The following is a 24,086-nucleotide window of genomic DNA, read 5'->3' as shown; positions in this document are numbered from 1 at the left end:
GATTAAATCTACATAAACAGTTTTTGCCTGTTCTCAGAAAGAAAAAAATAAAAGAAAACAAGGTACTGGAAGACTTAACCAGTGCATTAAAGAAAGAAAAGCGATAATATGCACACACATGAAAAGAAACAAAAATGCCTCTCTTTGACATGATTGTCAATGTAGAAAATCCCAAGGAATCTATAAAAAAGATCCTACAAATAATAAGGAAGATTAGTGAGGTCGTGGGGTACCATGCTAATATACAAGAATCAATTTTTATACTAAAATGAACAATTGAAATTTGAATTTTATTCTCAAATTACTGCTTACACTATCATACATGCACATACAGAAGAAATATTTGGTAGGATTTTTATGCTGAAAACTAACGTTGATGAAAGAAATTAACAAAGACCTAAATAAATGGGGACAAGGTACTGTGTTCGTAGATTGATGACTCAATATTGTTAAGATGTCAGTTGTCCCCCAAATGATTTGTAGATTCAATAAAATCCCAATCAAAATTCCAGTAGTGTTTTAATTTTTTTAAGAATGCAAAATTACTAGAACAGCCCACAACAATCTTAAGAAAAAGAACAACATGGAAAACTCACACTGCCTGAGTTCAAGACAACACAAAGCTATAGTCATTAAGACAGTGTCACACTGGTGTTAAGGAAGGGATTTCAGAAATAGAGATTTTAAAAATAGACCCACACACATTTGGTCAATGGATTTATGACAAAGGTGCAAAGGTAATTCATAGAAAGTGTAGTTTTTTCAATAAATGGTGTGTGGTACTGGAACAATTTGACTTCCCTGTGCAAATTAATTAGTAGATTAAAAATAATGAAAAAAACAGACAGATAAACCTCAACCCAGACCTCGCATCCTATAATTAAAATAAATAACCTCAAAATGGATCATGGATCATAGACCAAACAGTAAAATCTAAAACTATAAAACTTCCTTAATAAAACATGGGAGAAAATCTTTATGACTCTGAGTGAGGCAAAGAATTTTTAAATATAACAACAAAGCCATGATCCATAAAAGAAAAATATGATAAATTACTTTTTCAAAATTTAAAACTTTTGCTCTCTGAAAGACACTCTTAAGAGAATGAAAAGAGGAGCCACAGACTGGGATGAAATACTTGCAAATCTCATATCTGACAAAGGACTTCTATACCCAGTATGCAAGGATGTCTCCAAATTCAACAATAGTAAAACAAAAAACTAGTTGAATAAATGGACAAAAGATTTGCAGACACTTCACCAAAGATAATATATGGATGAGAAACAAGCAAATGTAGAGATACTCAACATCATCAATCATCAGAGGACTGCAAACTAAAATAGAAAACTAAAATAGAAAAAGGACTGACAATACCAAGTGCTTCAAGGATTTGGAGCAATTGGAACTCTTACCCGTTGCTGCTGGGAATGTAAAATGATACAATCACTTTGGTAAAAGTTTGACAGTTTTTTATAAAGTTAAATATATAATATGATCCAGAAATCCCACTACTTTGCATTCACTTAAGAGAAATAAGCACTTATGGTGACACAAAATCCTGTACACAAATGTTTATAACAGCTTTGTTCACAATCTTACAAAACCCAAAAACAACCCAGATGTCTTTGAACTGGTGAATGAACAGATGCTCTTTTGTATGCCCATAAATGGGATACTACTCAGCAATGAAAACAGTTGATACATGCCACAACATGGATGACTCTTAAATGAATAATGCCTAGTGAAAGAAGTTAGGTTCAGAAGGTTACCTACTGTCATGATTCCATTCCATGGCATTCTGGAAAACATAAAACCAGGGGGACTGAAAATAGAGCAGTGCTGCCAGGAGCTGAAGGTAGAAAAAGAGTTTGTTTACAAAGTAGTAGGATAATGGAATTTTGGAGGATGACGGAACTGTCCTATATTTTGCTTGTTGTGCCTGATACACGATTCTATGAATTTGTCAAAACAGAAACGTTTACCAACAGAGTTAATTTTAGTATAACGCAAACTAAAATATATATGATTCTTTAAAAAGATCCCTAAGCATTACTTTCTTTTTCTACATTTGTTTCTAAGAAGTCATTCATTGCAAGATGAACCATTATTTACTATTAAAAAAGGAAAAAAAGCACCCATTAATCTATAGTTTGACAATGATTATAAAATGTATCCTGATTTCAAAATCGTCATAATGTGAAAAAAGTATATTTTAAAATATGTATAATATGATATTTACAAATTGGAGCTTATTCTCAGACTTCTATCCAGGGATATTTTCTGAGTCCTGCATAACTCTGATTATTTTTCGTTATTTGAGTATGAAGATTGAAACTACTATATTAGTCCATAAAAGTGCTAGTATAGTCATCTTTATATAAGAGAAATTAAAAGGAGAAAATAAACCTCGCTTCAAACATTTTTTTAAAAAGGCCAAATGCAAAACATTAAGCTAGGATTGTCATTTATAAATGTACCTCATTTAAGGGAAATTCAATATATAAATTATCCTAGAAATAGATGAGTTAGAGCAGGTTGCGATGAGGACATCTGATTACTTATCTTAAATAAGAATTCATCAGAGCTCCTTTAAATAATAAATGTTTCACTGTGGTTTTAAACACCTCATTTTAGCCAAATTTGATTATCATGTGTTTCTTTGAGAACTTCTAATGTGAGTTTCATCTGTAGATGAAAAACAGAGCTTTGTCTTTGTGCATTTTATCTAAAATATGATAAATAAATTGCTTCAACTTTAATGGAGTCTATAGTTGACAGAGATTGCTGTGAACTTCAGAGTGGTTACTAATTTGGGTATGCAAACACAACAAGCTTTGTTCTGGAGACAACAAATACTTGTATCTTGGGAGAAACAACAGACTGCAGAATTCATAATTATTTCAAAATTAGGACTGATACTTTATGATATTAATAAATAGACTCAATTCATATCATAACCATTAGTGTTTGATATATATTGTGCACACACACAAAGACGGAATGAACAGATCCAATTAAACAAATACTGGAAAAACTACTTAGCTCATAATTTTTTAAGTGATCAATGCAAACGCAAACTGCCATTTATTCAAGGGTGTGCTGCTTTATGACATTAATGTGCTCCTAAAGAGCTCAAGTCAATGTTCTGTAAAATTGTTATAAATCTTGAATGAATCTTGCAAGAAAATAATGAAACCTTTTGTCATGTAAGTTTTTATTTAACTGTGTTGCTTGTCTATATGTTGAATGTTGAATTTTCTTCATGGCTTAACAGTATTCAGAGACGTACAGACAGGTAGATACATCAGCTTTTTTCTTATTTTAAGGGTAATTATCCTGTAATATGTGGCTTTTTCCATGAATACAACTCCTGGAAAATATTTTTTCAAATTCTAATGAGATACTAGAACTAAACATTGTGAAGAGTGTTCTATCCAGTAAAAAGAGCCTGGATTTTTTATTCTTAAATAGTGGAATGATGTTGCATACATGAAATAAAAAGGCAGAAGATACAATGAAGTATTGCATGTGCTCAATATACATCCATTTATTAATGCATATGCCAGAGGATTGCATTGTACTATGCATTTGGAGACGTCATTAACAAAGCACTTGCTTATCAATTTAACATGAATTAGTGGATCTTACTGTCTGTGTTTTCACACCCAGTAACAGCATGGTTCTGAAAGTCATGATACTTTTCATTTCTGTTCTTAACATATCAGACCAGCTTGTTCACAAAGCACAGTCACTATAACAGGATCTTGTTCCTGCATATGTATGTTGCCCACTAACAGTTATGACCATAAGTTACAACTACAAAGTCCTGTTCTACAGCCAAGTACTTAGGTACAGATTCTAAAAAGTCAAACCATTAAAACAGAGAAAATGCAAATATTCATAGACTATTTCATATTCACACTCTAACCTAGTTATATTTTTATCTACCGAGCTGTAATAAGTTGTTTTCCTATTGCATTGTATGCATCTTGGGCTTATAAATAACATAAATTACAAAACTGTAAGCAATTTCTTCAGACTTCATTTTACATTTTTCACTAAATAGTTGAAGACGTGACATTTTGCTCCAGTGCAATATATAGTAATGCTGCATTCAGTAAAAACTGTTGAATATTTCTAAAAAGAGAAAAGCATTTAACTGATTATAGCACTCAGTAAATAAGGAGTTAGTCATAACTGTCAGAAGGAAAACACTAACAGTATAATTACTTATCATAGGTAATTTAAGAAACAAACCTTCCATCATACTCCTAAACCATTAGTCATATGACTTTCTAAAGAATGAAATTTGGTAAAGCCAAGACATAATGCTAGATGGCAAATGCTTCAACTTACTTTTTTTTTTTTTTTTTACAAATGTGATGTGACCTTGGCAGTTTTAAAGAACAAAGTTCTGTTGATATATCAAACACTGTTAACAAACTATTTAGCATTACTTTTTATAAGTTTGCTTTAAGAGCATTTCTTCACAGTGATTTCAGAAAGGTTGGAAACCGGTTGGCATAAAATATTTCCCACATTTTCTATTTTAATATGTATGCAAAAATCATCACAATATACCTGCAACTATAAAATTACAAATGCTTTCTAGAAGTAACTGCATTTCTAGTCATGATAGAAAAGGGTATTTGTAAGACATCTATAATGAGGTAAGTCTAAATAAAATAGAATTTGAGTAACAGATGCTTTCATACCTACTGGCCATATACACCAATGTAACAAGGACAACTAATGGACCAACTTAAGAGACTGTTTTTTAGTATGTTTAATGGATGAGAAATTGGTAATGAAATAAACATTTTAAAAGATGCTCTGGATATTTCACTTTACATCATAATTTTGGCACTTCATGGAACATTTATTTCTCAAAGACCAGAAGTGGTATAAAAGTTCCACAGGTTTTCCACATACCTTGTAGACATTGTTCTTGAGTACTGGCAAACACTGAAACGTAGTGAAATAAACATTCCCGTGTATTTGCACATGCATGCAGTAGTCAAACAGTTATAGTTTATGAATTCTCCTAGATGCTATCTTGCAGTGTTTGTTTCAAGCACTCTCTTCAGCAGATCTTGTTTCAGATTTAAGTTTTACAAATTCTTTAGCCACATTGTCACTGGTCCTCTGCGAGAGGATTCTAAGGATAGTCAAACCAGTTTCATCCATAGAGACGTTTTTCAATAGGGGATACCATGCCCCGTGGCTTCCTTTTTCTGCTATGTTCTGGAGCTGAATTACTGTCATTCCGATAATTCGATCTTCTCTGGCAAAGCAGTAATCTTTAACTGAAAGGTGAAGTTCATAGGCCCGTGGGCGGTTTTCTTTACTCAGAATGCTGTGTGGATTAAAAATATGGATTTTGAGCATTTTCAAATAGGGATCAATATGGTTCTAATAGACTGTTGAAAGTTTTATATACTGCTCAGAATATTATATTGGCAAATAGAGTACCATTGTCTTTGAACTCTGATGCAAATATCCTTTAAATTTTACTTAGATTGTATTTACATAGCTGTCACTCTGCAATCGAACTTAAAAACTCCTTCCTTCCCTAGATGGAAATAGGAAATCCATCTAAAAATGCTTTACTGCCCTGATGTTAAGGATATTAATAGAAACTGGAATTAAAATATTATGTTGTAATTAATCATTGCAGGCAAGGTCTCCCCAGTGATATAGGGGTAGGAGGCGTTACTAGGGGTCATGGAAGCTAGGCCAGGGGGGATGGGTAGCTTTTGGAAGAATTTCTGTGCCATTTCAACATCCGTTATTACAATTTCCTTTCTTTACCTCAGACTCCTGGATACGCTATTATATCTAGGAGCCTTTTCTCAGGGGAATACACTGCACAGACTATCAAGCACTGTTCACAAGATGTTAAATTGCATAAAAATCTCCAGAGTAAATCAGTTCCAGCAGAGCCTGGTGCTTCAATGCCAGCTCTTTCCTATGGCAACAGTTAGACCTGTCAAGATTGGGACTGAGGATGGTCCACTTTTTTCCATCTCTTGACTACTTCCTTCCTCCCTAAGACTATCTGATCAGTCACTATTATCTCTTACCTAGACTACTGCAATAGCCTTCTAACTTATCTCTACTTGTTTGGTCTTGCCTTCCCTATAGTTACTTCTCTATACAGCAAACACAATAATCATTAATGATGTAAATCAGATTATTCAAACCCTCATATGAAAATCCTTCAATGTCTCCTATTGAGCTTAGAATGTGACCCAGGCTCCTTTACCACTGACTTCAAAGCCCTGTGTGATGTAGTACCTGACCACCTCTTCAAATTCATCTTATCTCACTCCCTTGCCCACTACATACTGTTTCTTAAATATGCCAGGCATGCTCCTGCTTAGAATCCTTGCACTCGCAATTTTCCTTGTCCTAAAATGCTCTCAACTCTCTTCCCTACATGACTGGTTCTTTATTTTCTCAGGTTCCTATTTAAAAGGCACATGCTCAGAGAGGCTTCCCTGAACACCCCGTCTAAGCAGCCAACCCATCACTCTATTGCATCACCCTGTTTTAATGCTCTGCTTAGTACTATCATATGATAACTTTATTTATGATGTTGTTTATCATACGTTCTTTACCTCTAGAGAGTAACTTCCACGAGAGCAAAGTCCTCCTTCTACATATATCCAATGCCTATACTATTGCCTGATACATGGTAGACACTGGACAAATACTAAACAAATGGAAGAGAACTAAAAACAGAGCCTTGTTCATTTGCCTTGGATCAATGATGAATAGGAATCCTTAAACCCATAGGTTTTGCTTTCCTTAGCAAAGCCCAGTGCCATTCCTACCCTGTGAGTCGCTCATAAGTGTAGCTCTACAATGCCTATTGCCTGGTTGAATAAAGGAGTCAGGTCATAACTTACAACTGAAATGTTTCGTTATATTTTGGTGACCATGTGTTGCTTTTTGTCTTTGTGCCTTGTTTTCTCTTCTTGTCTCCGAGGTTGGGTCCCAGCATACAAACTTCCACAAAAGGGCGGAACGTTGCAGTGGTCTGCCAGTTTAAGTCATTAATAGCAATCACTAAAAGCCAAAAGGAAAGAGACAGGAATATAAAGTATTAGCAAACCAATGTGTGGAATCCTAGACTCTCCCTTTGATCCTTAGAGTGAATTTTTATTTTTTAAAATGATGTATGAAGTTGTAACTTGCATTTGATAGCACCCTAACCCCACTGACAAGGAAAAGCCATTTACTCTCTGGGCTGCACGCCTGATGGTGCTCTCAGCTCTAAGCCATGTGGCACTGGGATGGCAAATGTGAGCTGTAATTGAAAGGACAATCATTAATACTGAAAAGTTGTGATTCTTGTTTAGGTGAAAAAATGATGCTTTTCTTATTAAAATTATATGTTCATCATAAAATATTTAGAAAATATACAGAAAATAGATTTTAAAAATATATAATTTTATCACTCAGAAGAAATGAGTTAATATTTTGGTATGATGTTTTCAATTTTTATATATAGAATGGGATCATAATGTATTGCAGTCTTATAAGTAGCTTTATTTTTTAAGCCCATCACGGGTAGCATTCTAATTTATTATATATTTTCCAACAGCAAATATTTCATTATATGTACATTTCATTCTATATTTACCCAATCACTTGTTGTTGCATATCATGGTGGTTTCCTAATTTCAGGCATCATAAATAATACTTAAATAAACGTTCTCATACAGGTTTGCTCATCCTTTGATGATGATATCCTTAAGGAATTGTCTTACAATTAAATTTGCTAATGTAAAAGGTTGATAAAACTTTTACCATTTGATATGCATTGTCAAAATATTTTTCAAATATATTTAGTGACACTGGAATATATAGTCATGCCCACTTTTCTGTATGATTACCAGTACTGTATATAATCTATTATAGCCCATAGCAGTGTTACTTTTATAATACAAAGATACATTAGGTAATGCAATTTTAAAATATGTTAGAAGGCCATGGTTTTGATTAAAGTAGATATTATTTAAAGTAACTAAGTCTATAATAATATAAAAATAGAACACGGTTCTATTGAGGAAAGTATTAATCATTAAATTGTATCTTTGAAATGACCCCTCTTTTCAGACTGTGCTTTTACAATATAAAACCAATTGATTCAACCACCCATTTAAAAAAAATCAAACAGTTGTTGGAAATCACATAGAAAAAGTAGGTAGATTATGTGGATAGTAAGAACATGCTGACTTAACATCTAAAATGTCATTGGCAAGTTGGAGCTAACCACAGCACCAATGTTGAATGTATATCATAGCCTCAACCATAGAGAACATGTTCAGTGTATACAGTTTTGAAATGTAATCACCAATGTATTTAAACCATTTAGATATTTCAGGTAACATAGGTTAGGTACCTGTGCCATTCATTTGTTTCAGTTTTAAATCAAAAGTTCTAGATTCATGAAGAAATTCCGAGCATGCCCTGAAATCATTTAATATAGATTTTTAAAGAGAGATTCAAGAAAAAACATTTTTGATATAATTATTTCCAGAGGTTAAAGTCTCATAGGCTGTTTTATCTACCTGGACCCGAAATATACCTTTTATAGTGACTTTATGCTCTCCTGTTCCTGGGGTGGCGGTGATGTCCACATGAACAGATATCTGACCCACTGAATCTCTGGAGGAGGGACCTGCAAATCAGCAAAAGTTTACTGGCCTGACCTTTCAGACCACTTAATAATGGACATCAGCACTCTGTGCACAAGGGACTGTAAAGTGTGATCATAGAAATAAATGGTTCTTTTCGTTAACAGCACATAATAGATTTTGATAAATGTTCACTAAATTAAATTTGCTATGCAGGTTTGAGGCTTGGGTATAATCATATTTAGCTAAACTTTCATATAGTACTCAGATACCTTAAGGCACACTCTTAGTATTACTATTGTTAAAAAAAAAAAAAAAAAGGCAGTTGCCTTACTAGGCACGTAATAAAGCTCTCCTCCATTGTTGCTTACGTACAAAGATGTATCATGCCTTTCATTCCTTTGTGAAGTGCTTTTCTTCAGTGTACCACACCAGAGCACCCAGGATACAAAGATGGCTCTACAGAGCACCTGCCCTCACGAGGCCCACACTAGACCAGGGGAGAGCAACATATACACATACTGCTGCATATAGTGTGATACATTCTAAAATAGATACATTTACAAGGTCGACTGATGGTATAAAAAGGAGTAGTCAATTCTACCCTGATAAACGTTAGTCAAAGGTTAAGAATGTTGTATTGGAAAGTGCCTGTGATTTGGGGTCAGATAAGCTTGAATTCAAATCATAGTTATGCTGCAACTGGTTCTGTGATTGGAATTTGCTATGTTCTCAAGTCTTGGTTTTCTCATTTGTAAAACAGGGATAACTACATCAACTTCATACACACACACTTATCTATTAACATATCACCTATAAGCATGTATATTTTTTTCACAAATAAAAGCACATGCTCTAATTATCATTTACCTTGCCTTTGTCTTTTCACCTAAAAATATATTAAGAAGATCATTCCATTTCAGTATACATAAAGCTAAGCCCCATTCTTTAATATAGTCTGGAATATCACTGCATTAACTACAAAGTCAGTGTTCCCTGAGTACTTGCTTAAAAATGAATCACTAATCTGCTTACTAATGAAAACATTAAAATATTTAAAACATTTAAAATAATGTTTAGCCTTTATTCCATTATACAAACATCCATTATTTATTTAACTACACTTTGGTTGTTTCTAACCTCTTACTCTTATGAGCAAAATGTAACAAATAATTATTTTTCATATTTACAAGTTTATCTATAGTATAATTTTAGAAATGGTATTTATTTGTCAAAGGTAGGTGGAATTCTAATTTTGCCCCATAGAGATTTTAACCATTTACAATATATATGAGAGTAATAAGAATCTTATTTTTGTAAAATAAATGGCTAGTGACCAAGCTGAAAATGAAAGGTTCTAAGAGACTTCCAATTTCTAACTTCAGGAAATCAGTGGATTTCAGCCGGAACCTCTTAACAGGACCTGCTGAGAAGAGCTGCTTCACCACAAGCAGCTCTCTCACCCACACCCCACCCCAGCCATTTGATAATAAAAGAATCGAAAGATAGAAATGGATCACTTTGGGCATTAGCCAAGGGACTGGTTCATTGTTCTGTGGGAAGGGAAGAGCGGAAATGTTTCCTTTTCCTGAGGTGAAGGAAAGAAAACGCCAAGAGAAGTACTCCTAGACTCCGGAAGTGCCAGCAAGATGAGCATTTCATTTTTTAATTGGCTGCCTACTTAGCAGACCTGGACATGGCCCAGTGAGGAACAGCAAGCCACAGAGTATGCCAGGACCTTCCCCTCTGCTTAAAGTCATGGTTGCTGAGAAATACGGCAGATGGCTCCTGAATGGCCTTTAAGTGCCAGAGTTGGGGACAAGAGAGGGATAATGTGATTGTAGGCTCTGGTTTTATCAGGGATTGTCACAGACGTGGTAAAGAGGCAGGCCTCTCAAAGGAATGTGCTATGCCCAGGTGAGGTGCAGCAGGAAAAAGTGGCCAGGTATCGAGTCTCGGAAGAGTTCATCAATGCCCTGGGGAACTATTTGGAAATAAGTTTCACACCAGCCAGTTCTATCAAGCAAGCTTGTACTTCCCCTAGGAGAAGGAGCTGGAAAAGCTCTACCACTAACTGAATAGACAATGACCTTTAAATAGATAATGACCACTAATGGCCACCAATGAAGTTTATTTATTTTATTTATTTATTTATTTATTATTTTTGGCTGCATTAAGTCTTAGTTGCGGCACACGGGATCTTCGTTGAGGCATGTGGGATCTTTCACTGTAGCATACAGGCTCTTTGCTGTGGCTCATGGGCTTCTCTCTAGTTGTGGCCTCCATGTTTTCTCTCTCTGGTTGTGGCGCGTGGGCTCTCTAGTTGAGGTGCACGAGCTCAGTAGTTGTGGCGCATGGGCTTAGTTGCCCCTGGGCACGTGGGATCTTAGTTCCCCGACCAGGGATTGAACCCACATCCCCTAGGTTGGAAGCTGAATTCTTCACCACTGGACCACCAGGGAAGTCCCCAACCATTGAAGTTTAAATAAAGAGTCATCTTTCTCTTTTCTCTCTTTCCTTCCTCCTCAATATCAGGGAAACTACGTCCAGGAGAAAGAGGAAAGGTACACATTACAGAAGCTCATGTCTTCCTCCACCTCCTGCTGCTACTGCTAGAGTCACCATTTCCCCCTGCTTGCGTAGAAGGAAGGAGAGCTTTATATCCAATAAGTGATTAAAACTTCAATGTGAGCAGAACAAGGTCTTAGAACCTGAATAACTTTCTAATAGTGCAAGTAATTAACATGGTATGTACCTGGGTGTCGATATCAATGAGGGAGGTGTCTATGCAGTAGAAAGTAGGGCTCATAAGAGAAGCTGGTAACACTTTTTGGAAAAATAAAATAGTTTGATATCATTCCTAAACTGGTGACATATTTATGATATGAAAAATAGAATATATCTTCCCATTATTCAAGTCTCCTTTTGTGTATTTCAATAATGTTTTACATTTTTCTTCATGTGAATATTAAACATTTTAAAAGCTTATTCCTAGTTGTGGTATCTCATCCTATTTTAAATGGGACCGTTTATTCTATTATATTTTATAACAGGAAGGCTAGTGATTTTTTTATTCAGCCAACTGAATTTTTAATGAAAGATTTACATTTACCCCTTTTGAGTAAATGAAATACAATCATATTTTCAGTGAATGACACTTCTCCTTTCCATTTTTTATACCTCATATTGTTTGCCTTGGCTAATTTTATTAGCTTATGTTTCTAATACTATATTCCATTGACAGTGTTAGACGTGGACATGGTTGTTATCCTCCATTTGGCTCTCCAAATTCATTTTCCACCCTTCTCTACTCTGCCCTTAGATGGACAATTCAATGGTCTCCTCTATACTGTACTGCCGCTGAGAAGTCCTGGCAAGGCAGGGGAAGGAGGGAGTAGAGTCGGGTCAGGTATTTATTTCTTTAGTCTCCTTCCTGTGGGGTCACCTTTTGCTGGCTGAATCCTGCAACCAAAAATCAAAATTCCCCTCACCAGCCCTCAACAGGAGACAGTCTCTTTCCTAGTTTTAGGAGCTTCTTCCTCCCTTGTTATTTTTGTTGCAGGGAGGTTAGTTGACTATTTTTTCTGGTCTCTTTATATCCAGCACATACCTTTGTCCATAGTTTCTCTATTAAATCCTTCTCAAATAATCTTAATTGAGTGTGCCATCTGATTCCTACTGCGACCTTGGCTACTAGAGTTAACATCTTTGATTTGCTCATAACTTTAATGGAAATGCCTCTAGTATTTTCACAATATTCTTAGGTCTTGAGGAACACTGAGACAATTTTTTTTGGTGGGGGAGACAGGACATAAAATGCGGATACTCACTACTTAACTGTTATATCATGATAGATTTTACAGGGGAGAAGATGCTTAAGGAGACTCTTGAAGGTTGGGTTGAAATTCACTGTTTTTAGACAAAGGAGCAGAAAATAGCATGCGCCCACATGTGGATGCATAAAGGAGAATGGTGTGTCCTGGAAATTGCAAGGAGTTCATTATGGGTGGAGCAAGCATAGATGGAGTAATGAGGAAATATTAAAGAAAATGTGGGTCCTCTGAATGCCATTTAAAAGTTGTTAGACAAAAATAAATAAATAAAAGTTGTTAGACATTATCTTGGAGATACAGAGAAGCCTGTTAAGTTTTTGGCTATGGGTGGCATAGTCAGACCTAGATTTTGAAAGAATTTGTCTCATCTGTGTAAAAGATAGATCATTTTTATCACCCTATTCCCTTCTGGAAAACCTCCCACTTGTATCTTATTACATCTTGAATCAAATCCTAAAACCCAGCGCCTTGCAAGGATGCTTCTGATGACCTTTCCTTCATCTGCACTTCTCGTCCACGCCGTTGTCTTTGGCTTCATTCTTCAAAACTTTCTTCATGTTTTCATCCACTCAAACCACGTGTTTGGAAAATCCTCCCTCCATTATCTTATGAAGCTCTGTCCAAACACCTCTACTGTAAAATACTCATCTTTTGTTATTCTATAAAAATAATCTGTAGTTATATTCCTGATTTCCTCAAATACTATAACATAGTATAAAAAAAACTGGGCAGTGAAATCAGACTTCCCTGATCATGAATCTGGTCTGTCACTCATTAACAGTTTAAAACTCCATAAACTTGCATTTCCTTATTTGTAAAGTGGGGATAAACACACCTACCGGGCAACATTATGGTGAGGCTAAAAAGGGAAAATTTTGAAAAATATGTAGGATATTATGTGCCTTGCACATAACAGCTATCTGGTAAATGGATCCAAGTTTATGATGATAATAATTCCTAATAAGAGTATTTCAAAGTTACTAAATACCTCAAAGATTCATAGAAAAATTATGGAGAAAAATCCATTGATGCTATAGTTATCTAAATCAAATACTGCAATAAGACAACATGAGTGACTGGAGTTTTCCCCAACAACTTTGGAATTCTGACTTTCTTCAGTAAGATTTTCTGGGCTGAGTACGCTAGAGATGGAAGGTTTTTAAGAGCCCTCATGTTGAATGTCTATTAGGGAATGTTCTTCCCCACTATGATGTATCAATAAAACCTTTGGTTAATCAAGAATTCAGTGAAATGAGTTTTCTTGATTACTAAAGGTTTTTTGTTTAACTATTGCTGAAATCAGAGTAAATGAGAGATGGTGTCTCAGCAACACTGAAAATACATCCAGATTGTGTATTTGTCTCTGTTGTTACACCAAGGATCAGAGCCTGCTCAGCACCTGGGTTTGTGGTTAAGACTTTTATGTGTGGTCTTATTATGTATTACTATAAGCAGTAATGTAGCAATGGCTGGTTTCTGCCCAGAGTAAACATCTAGAAATTATGGTCAGGAAAGTTATTGATTTAACAGATTTGTAATTGAGAAAAGCCTTCCATCAGAGCACTCACCAGGAGGTACCATTTCTTCATCTGAGTTTCTAACCAGAAACTGTACCAAGGTAATTTAAAGGCTTTAACTCTGTTGTTATAGAATTTGATTTGTATTGGAGAATATATAAAAATTGAATTAGGAAAATATGTGGTTTCTCTTTGGTGCTCTTACTTATGGAGGAGAAATTTTATGCTGTTTGAAAACAACTAACAGCTAAAGAAATGTGCCTAAAGCTTTTTAAAAGGTACTCTAAATGCATAGATATGTTTTTCCCTTTCCCAAACTGCTGCTCTCTCGTCCTCCACTTGTACATCCTAACTCTGTGCGTGTGTGTGTGTTTTCTAAAAAGATTTGGAGGGCTGCATTGGTGGGGAAAAGCATGTTAAAAATCAAACTTATGTACTCAGCAGTCCCTGAACAATTTTGTGGAATCTCTTGGGTGGAAACATTGACTAGAAAATACACATTTCCTTTTCTAACATAAAATGTGAAATTTACTGCTCAACCAAGTCAAACATAGTCTTGAGAGCTGCCTGCTTAATATGGTACAACCCTAAAAAAGTGGAATTAGGAATGTGACCGTCTTCTGACAATTTTGAGTAGATGCAACTAGTGTAAAAGGTTTTATCATTATTACAATTATTGCTTAATAGTCATGCTATTCATAATTGTCTCCTGAGAACTCCAGGTTTGTGTTTCCATGGCACAGTGTTTATATTATGCCTAGCACTTATGTTATGCCTAGTATTGTAGTTACTTATGCAGATATTTTTCTTCCTAACTATATTCCATAATGGCAGGAAGCCTCTATTCATATTAATAATCCATACTTCTTATCTCTAATTCATACAATAAACATAATATTCTTTTGATACATATTAAATGGCCAGTTTATATTTATTCATTGATTAACATGCAAGCAGTCCTCACTTTGCACGGGTTTTCATGTTCCATGATACGCCTGGATTTCAGTGCCCACAGTTTAGTTAAATAGCACCCATTTCCCACTGACACATTCAAATTTTAGTTACCATGGCCTATTGAACGTGTATCACTGCCTAAAGTACAAACTTTGCTGCTAGTTTCTTAATCCACAAATCGTCATATAAGTAACAGATAGGTATTATCCTCAGCAACCAATGACATCACTTCTCTTTTTTTTTGCTTTTTTTTTTTTTTTTTTGCGGTACGCGGGTCCCTCACTGCTGCGGCCTCTCCCGTTGCGGAGCACAGGCTCCGGACGCGCAGGCCCAGCGGCCAGGGCCCACGGGCCCAGCCGCTCCGCGGCACGTGGGATCCTCCCGGACCGGGGCACGAACCCGCGTCCCCCGCATCAGCAGGCGGACCCTCAACCACTGCGCCACCAGGGAAGCCCGACATCACTTCTTTTAAAGTCTGTTGGTGATTGGTCACTGTGCCCCTGTTCGGTTCACACATAGCAAAGTGTGTAGCTGTGTTACTGCCTTGTTTTCCAGTGATAAAAACCTGGATAATCAAAAGAGGGAATGAGCCAGAAAAGAAGAAAGTGCAACTAAGGAACAAAAAGTGATAACACTGGAGTGAAATTTGTATAGAATGTAAATGGATTAATAGAAAAAAATTACTGACCTTGTGAATGTTGACATTACTGCCCATGCCGGGCCCTAGAGAAGCAGACAAGGAACTTAATGAAAAGTGACCTTATTGACATAAATGAGAAAGAAGATGAAGATGTCCTAGTAGAGGTGACATTGGAGAAAAAATTCACATTAAAGGAACTCTGAGATATGTTACCGCTTCGAAAGCAGGAAGGATGAACTGCTGGTGACTGGTCCAAACTGTGGAATGACAGTTCACCAAGGCACAGAAAAGATGCTGTGCCTTATGGTTATGTGATGAGTGCTGTTCAAACTACACTCGATAAGATTTTAAAAAGAAACGAAGTGCTTTAATTCTCCATGTTTCTAATGCTTCCAATTACAGCATATTAAATAGATGTTTTCTCTTTTTTCATTTCCCTATACATTTATAGCTGACAGCAAAAGATTTTGTTTCTTTTGACAGAATGTTTTCAAAAGTCTTGGGAGAATTATAATTTTCCCCATTAATTAGCAAGATTGCTTTGAACAGTTTCAGTTTGCACAGTGATTTTTATGATTGTACATATTTGAGTTGATTCATTTAATACCTTTGCAGTTGCTGAAACAATACCTTTGTAGTTGCTGAAACTATGGAAGCTGCTTAATTCAGTCAGATGTGATTTACATCTGTGTTGCACTGTGCAATAGATTTTTCTTCCCATTTGGTGGGGCTGGTTTGCTATAACCTTGATCTGATCCATCTAACATTTGCATGGTGAAATCTGTTGACTGCCTATCCCTGAATAAAAATGGTATTGAATAGAAGCATCTTCAAGTTGAAGAAGGTATATATCAATCAAGCAGTTATTTTCCAAAAAGAGAAGAAAAGGTAACATATAAGAGATTTCCACTTGTGACGGAATGAAATATGAAAATAATCTAATATGGAGCTTGTTATTCATCTATTTAACATTTTTGAGCATTTAATGAAGATTTAATCAGAGGCTATGCCTGTTACATAATCTTGTCTATTCTAAATCCATAGAAATTAGGCTATTGTGCCTCAAATCAACATCTGGGTCCCTAGAATGTGTCCTTTGTCACCAACATTATTGGATCATGAATACCAAACTCTCTATTCAGGAATGAGTAACGCTCATGTGAGTAAACATTGGCAAAGGGCAGAAGGATGAAAGAACTGATTGTTTAATTTGAAGTTCTCTTTAGAAGAACAGCTTTTGATAAAAAGCTTTTTGATAATAGATCCTGATTACTATCAGATTATAATATAGCATTATATAAGCACCCCTAATAGAGTTAGTCTCTCACCCAACATAATTTTAATACATTCTGTGAATGAATAATTTAAAAAACACTTAGTAATGATTATTCATGTAATGTTTTAAATAATTACCTCCAAGTCTCTATTAGCATCCTGTAAAATATTAGATGAAAAGTATCACAGCTGCTCAAGTCATTTGTACAAGTTTACCAAACTGCTTAAGCCCCTGACAAAGGGGTTTGAATCAGTCCTCATGGGACTTTGCTGGGCCCCTCAAAGGAAAGGTGTGGTGAATTCATGAGGGATGACCACTCTGGCAATGTCATAGTTCAGTATCAGCTGACCTGCCCTACTTCTCCTCCCACCTTCAAGTCTAGGGCTCCAGGTGGGAGTAACTTACCTCCATTCAGGTTTCTAGGTCGTTAGATATCATCAGAGGTGGTAGGAGTAGAATAAACCAGGAAGTGGCTTGACTTAAGCTCCATTCCTTCTCTTATGCCTTTTGTGCTTTCCTCATGTTCCTCCCTTTTTGTTTGCTCATTATCTCCATGTTATTTAAGATTTATATTTGAAGTAATTCATGGTCATGATAACAACTATGGGTACAATTTTTGATTACTTGTGTGTGCCAGGCATTGTGCAGAATGCTTTAAGGATAAGATCTTGCTCTGATATCAGATAAAGGTATCGTGTACATTTTATAGATGGTGCAGTTGGGCACGGATGTTAGTTACCTGTCAAAGTCAGTAAATGGAAAACTGAAATTTGACCTCAGATCTCTGACATGCTGTGATGTTCACAGAATAGCTTCTCTTCTACTCTTTTCCCCTCCCCCTTCCTTTTTTCACATCAAAGAGGAGAAAGCAAACTGTCTTGGTGGTTTTGTTTTTTTTGTTGTTGTTAATGGCATTTAAAGTCTTGGTGAACTAAAAGGCAGAAGAAGATGTGAAATCTAAGACAAAGAACATACTGCATAGACAGAAAGCATCTATGTAATCTTAAGGTTATTTTTGTGTGTGTGATAATATTTAGTTTTCATTTGCAGTTTTTTATATTAAGCCCCATGGTAATCATTCAAATGTATATTTAAATTAATTTTGTGTTCTGGGATGTTTATGGTTTCATAGCTCTCTGTGTTTTATCCTTAAACCTACTATTGATTGAAACATCTTATATTGTTACTTTATATCAGTGAGTTTCCATGCTATAGCATGCTTAAATGTGTGGCTGAAAAATTAATCAGTGATTACTAAGATTTGAAATGTGTCAAATCCTGGAAGTAAGTCACTATGCTAGTTGGGTATCCTTTTAGAATTGTTTTGGAAAGTTTAGTTATCTTAACCTGAAATATTTTAGTATTGAAAAATATATAGTTTTAATGTTAGAACTAGAGTGGGCCTTGGAAACTATCTGATCCGATATCTTTGTTTTAGAGGTAAGGAAGTTGAGGCTAAGTGTCTTGTACAAATTTCCATAGCTTGGCAGTTATCAGTGGTGGGTCTTGTTATTTTCAGTGAAGGTCTCTTTCCACTGACAAACTAGCTTGCCTCTAAAAAGGTCTTCCGGGGCTTCCCTGGTGGCACAGTGGTTGAGGGTCCGCCCGTCGATGCAGGGGACGCGGGTTCATGTCCCGGTCCGGGAGGATCCCACATGCTGCGGAGTGGCTGGGCCCGTGAGCCATGGCCGCTGAGCCTGCGCGTCCGGAGCCTGTGCTCTGCAGCGGGAGAGGCCACAACAGTGAGAGGCCCGCGTACCGCAAAAAAAAAAAAAAAAAAAAAAGAAAAAAAGGTCTTCTGGAATTCACATAATGGGACAGACTTTCAAAGAATAGTAGAATTTGGGAAGTAGGTAGGATATGGATATGGACAGTCACTGCTGTTTTTTCCTGGTGGAAACTCAGAAGTGGCGAAAATCAGAAAATTAAACTTTCAATTTTGACTAGTGCCTAAGAATTATTTCTAATCATTATCTATTTCACCTGATCTGTTAGCATCTCTCTCTTAAGATCTTTTCATTAACAGCATGACTACTAGCAAACACTACTACCTGGAGGAGAATGAGATGAGAAAGATTACTCTCATAAGGCAGTACGTATTCACACCATGTAAATCATTGTTGGTAGGAAGAGACTAGAGTAGGATACGTTTTGAGGGATGAGAGCTTTAGGACATGTCTTTTCTTCTTGGTAGTCACTGAGGATGTCAATAAACGTAGTAGTAGATACTGAGCTAGTTTAGATAAGTGAAGTCAGGCTAGGGGCTATGCACCCCACAGCTTCAAATGATTGGAACTATCAGTAACCAAGGATTTTTGAGATGTGGCTAAGGGTAATCCAGTTTACTTGAATGTATGATGTGAACAGATCTTCTTCTTTGAGGATAAATATACATATAAAACTCAGGGGCTTCTGAAAAAAAATTCTACAGCACAAGGAAAAGGTAACAATATCTCAAGTACTCAGGCAAAAGCCTATTGCTGGAAGTGATGCTCCTGAAGAAACCACAATGAAAAATGGAGTCATGATCAAATGCATAAGAAAAAGCAAATTTCTTGAGCTTAAAAAAAGCCCTCAACTTCTAAAGAATTCAATTTGTTTTAGAAAAATTAAATAGCACAAACTATACCTATGTATATCCAGGTGAAAAGGAGAAGAAGAGAAGGAGAAGGAGGAGAAAAAGAAGAGGAGGAGAAAAGGAGGAACAGGAGGAAGAAGAAATGTATCCAAGAAGAAAAGGGAAAGAATTTCAGCTGGCCTGTAGTTTTCCTCACAAAATAAAAATCAGAAGGAAATGAGCAGTGCCTACAAAGTTATGAGGGAGAGAGTCTATAATCATAGAATTTTAAATCTAGGAAAGTTGTTTCTATGAATGAAACAAAATGTAATTCAAGAGGCAGTAAAATTTATTTTACACACACACGTGTGCATGCACGGGTGCGCGCGCGCGCGCACACACACACACACACACACACACACACACACACACACACACACACACACACACACACACACACACAGAGTTTCCCCAGAGACTATGACTTGGAGACATATTTCAGCCAAAAGAACCTCAGACTGGGGAAGTTGTGTTGTAGAAAGTATGTTAGTAAGCAATAGCATGATTTAGATAAACTATCAGGTGGATATCAAATGGATATACCTTCCTTATTAGATTTGAATTTATTATGGCAGGCGTAGTCTTATTTAGTTTTATATTCCCAGTGTCTATCTCTGTGCATGGCATAGTGAAGGAGCTCCATAAGAGGAGAATGAACAGAAATTTGGATGATGTGTGGATTGAACAGGAAGGCAGGTGTTAGGAAGGGATGAACTCTTTAATGGGAAAGTAATTAAAAAGTTTGTTCTCTTTGTTTTAGTGTTTTAGTGTTGTGTAAGTGAATCAGTGGTAAAATAATGAAATTATAGGTGTGCTTAAAGCAGATTTTCCTTATCAAATAAATGGGTATTGATCTATGTCTGGCTTCCATCACACAGAAGTATTCTCTCTCAAGTTACCATCTTTGCAGGAAAAATGTGCAAATAAAAACAATTCATGTGAATAGATGACTATGGAGTTTAAATTTGCTTTGTAGCAGCTTAGAGATGCTCATGGCAATCCCTTCATTATAGAGGTTCTGGGAGTTTGGGGTTGTGGGTATTAGCTATGGAGCTAGTCTTACCTTGAGTAAAATTTCAAATTTTAGAGATTTTATACATATTTTGCTAAATTTATTTGTAAGTATTCTTTTACTCCTATTTTAAATAGGATTCTTTTTTATTTCACATTCTAATTAGCTATTAGTTTTGTAAAGTTATGCTGTTGAGTTTGTATACTGATTTTGTAGTGAACGATTTCATGGAAAAGCCTTATTAGTTTCAGTAGTTTCCCTATAGAATTGCTTATGCTTTCTATGTAAATAATTATGTTGTCTGCTTATAAGGACTTTTATTTTCTTTTTCAATTCTCTTGTTTTTGTGTAGAGAACAAGATGATAATCTCCCTAATTAATTTTATATGTATATAACATTGAGACAAAAACTTAATATGGAGAGTATAAAAAGAAGACCTAGCTAAACTAATTTATATATCTAATACAAAAATTCTAAATAAAATATTGATAAAATGCAACCCTATCACCAAGTAGGGTTTATCTTAACAAGAAATAGTTGTTTTAAACTATTATCCTAATAAATATCACTAGAAACTTTTCTCATAAATTCTGAAAAAGCATTTGATAAATTTCAGTGCCCATTCATGATAAAATCTCTTAGTTATTCAGATTTGAAGGATGGTTCCTAACTGTGATAAAGAACATTTCTTTTAAAACAACTGACATCATACCCACATGTGAATCATTAGAAATTCCCTTTCAAAATTGGGAACAAAATAAGACTATGCAAAATAAGAATAAATACAGGGTCTGAAAGTTTATGTGGAGGCAATGATTAAAAACGGAAAAGTCAGTATGGCTCCTGGAAATGGTGACATTATTTTTTTTGCAATAACTAAAATAACAATTTAAAAATTATTTAATGAGAGTGTTTCTTGAATTAATTTGATAAGAGATTAAAACATAATAAACAAATAGTTACATGATTCTGGATGACAGTATATCATTCTCAAAGCAGCCAGAAAAAAAAAATCCCTGAAATAAAGTTAATTAAAGATGTGATAAAACAATGAAATTTCATATAGGCATAAAATAATAATTACATGAAACATATCTGTAAACTTTACAGTTAAGACAAAATGTCTTAAGGATGTCACTTACTTGCATATTTAGTTACAGACTTACTGCAATTTTAATCAGAATCCCAAAGACTTCAAATTTTTTTTTTACAGAACCCAAAGCTCACGTGAAAAGCAGTGACAATAGAAACTAAGAACTTATTAAAAATAGAACTATTAAAAGTAACTAAGAATTTTTAAAAACACTAAATGAATAGTAACTAAGAACTTTCTCTCCTTAAAAAGAGAGAAATGAAAATGTATTATTCTTATAAAATATTAAAATACTTTATTAAGCAACAATAATTAAATCAGTCTAATCCTGGGCTATAAATGATCAGACAGAATAGGATAAAAGGTCCAGAAACAGAATTCCAATATATTTAAGGTATCAATGGCAAAGGAATCATCAGTGGGACAGGGCAGAATTATTCAGTAATTGGTAGAAGAATAGGTTACTATTTGGAGGAAAACTTTATATCCTCACTGTATATCATATACCAAAAATAAATTCTGATATATTAAGTTAAAATTGAAAAATACAACTGAAAAAGGAAGAAAATATAGATGAATTTTATTTGAAATCTGCATGTGGAAAGGTTCCTTGGGCTTAAAATTAAGGAAATAAATCACAAAGGCAAATATTTGAAAATATTTGTATGTCAAAAGACATACTATGGAAGTAATCAACTGAGTGAGAAAATGTTTGCAACAAATGTTATAGAGGGTTACTATCCTTAATGTATAAAGAAATCACACAAATTGATAAACTCAAAGGCACCATTAAAAAATGAATAAAGGTCATAGACAATTCACAAAAAGAAATATTCAACTAGTTAAAAAATATTGAAAATGTTTATCTTTTGTAATCAAATTAATGTATATTACCTATTACATTAACAAATATTTTAAACAAATACAACCACCCAGAACTAGAGATTTTTGTGGAAAAATCTAATATTCTAATCAACTTTTGATTGGAACAAATTTATAGTTGGAAAGCTACTTGGGTATTACATGCCTTCTAGATATTCAGAACTTTGGATTCAGTAATTCCATTTATGGAATTCTATTCAAAACATAATTCTAAATACAGAAAAAATTTGCCTGGAAAATTTTTAGTAAATGTAATTTAAAATATTGAATGAAAATGAGAAATAAACTTAAGTATTTTGTAATTGGGGAATACATAAATTATGAATTATCTGTGTGATTGGATATAAGCATGACACATTGACAAGGAGTTATTATATAAAATACTTACGTTAGAATGCTGTATGAAAGGGATACATAATTTCCTATAAAGTTTCTGAAGTATTTAAAACAAACATAAGATGAAATTGCAAGAAAATATATCAAAAGTTGAATGATTTGTGAATAATCTTTTCCTTTTTAATACTGTTCTGAATTTTCTATTTTCCAATATGTATATATTACCTTTATAATCAAAATACAAGAAACCTAGTTAAAACAATGTTTTAAAACTTGTGTCAAGAAACTTTGGGGCTTCCCTGGTGGGGCAGTGGTTAAGAATCTGCCTGACAATGCAGGGCACACAGGTTCCAGCCCTCGTCTGGGAAGATCCCACATGCCGCAGAGCAACTAAGCCTGGGCACCGCAACTACTGAGCCTGCGCTCTAGAGCCTGCGAGCCACAACTACTGAGCCCACATGCCACAACTAGTGAAACCCATGCACCTAGAGCCCGTGCTAAGAGAAGCCAATGCAATGAGAAGCCTGTGCACTGAAACTAAGAGTAGTCCCGCTCGCTGCAACTAGAGAAAGCCCGTGCACAGCAGCAAAGACCCAACGCAGCCAAAAATAAATAATAAATAAAATAAATATTTTAAAAAATTTCTATAAAAAAAAGAAACTTCGATTTCATACTGGCTAAACCACAAAATTTATCAATAACTAGGAATTTTTAACTCCTGATTAATGATTATAGAGTTTTGAAACAGCATATCCATATATTTTTGCAGAAGAGTTTGATAAGGAGATGATTAAAAATAGCTTAACCTTTCAGGATCCTACAAGTTCCCCCAGAGATTAATACTTTTTAAAAAACTCAACCAGCCTATGCATCGACCTTCTGACTTATTTGGATGTTATCTTCTCCCTCATATTTAATCATCAAATTTCTTGAATGTACCATCTACACTTGCTCACTTATGTCCAAGCAAGTTTTAAGTCATCTCTTGTGATCGTATAGCATAACTCTACTGGAAATTTTGAGAGTCCCCAATGATCTCTTTTTAAACTATATAAAAATATATTTTTTCCAATTCCTTGCTATTTTCCATGTCCTTGGCTTTGACATATTTGAATACCTCCTTGTAGTCTTATCCCTCTTGACTTCCTTCACTGTCTACTTTCTTGATTCACTGTTTACTTCTCTGGTTTACTCCTTTTCTTCCATCTTTGTAGCCACCTTCTTTCAGCTTTTCGTTATGTGCCATTCCCCCATATCAGTCCTTGGCTCTCTCCTCTCTT

The 24,086-nt window shown here is 35.1% G+C and overlaps 1 protein-coding gene across 4 annotated transcripts in view; it reads right to left on the bottom strand.

Annotated features, from left to right (window-relative positions):
* Positions 1–321: 321 nt before the first annotated feature.
* The window catches only part of UNC13C (unc-13 homolog C), a 615,854-nt gene continuing 592,089 nt past the window's right edge, over positions 322–24,086 (bottom strand). For 3 of the 4 annotated variants that reach the window (XM_067747567.1, XM_067747553.1, XM_067747557.1), the window contains 3 exons: positions 8,597–8,689; positions 6,912–7,071; positions 322–5,356 (listed from right to left, as the gene is read on the bottom strand). In XM_067747567.1, the coding sequence (XP_067603668.1) occupies positions 5,071–5,356; positions 6,912–7,071; positions 8,597–8,689 (539 nt within the window). In that variant the 3' untranslated portion in view covers positions 322–5,070. The remainder of the gene's footprint in view (positions 5,357–6,911; positions 7,072–8,596; positions 8,690–24,086) is intronic. The other variant, XM_067747577.1, reaches the window with a different exon arrangement.

This window comes from Pseudorca crassidens, chromosome 1 (genome assembly GCF_039906515.1).
Source record: "Pseudorca crassidens isolate mPseCra1 chromosome 1, mPseCra1.hap1, whole genome shotgun sequence".
In the NCBI taxonomy this organism is placed as follows: Eukaryota; Metazoa; Chordata; class Mammalia; order Artiodactyla; family Delphinidae; genus Pseudorca; species Pseudorca crassidens.
The sequence above is the reverse complement of the archived record's forward strand: the minus strand, read 5'-3'. Positions and strand labels throughout refer to the sequence as shown.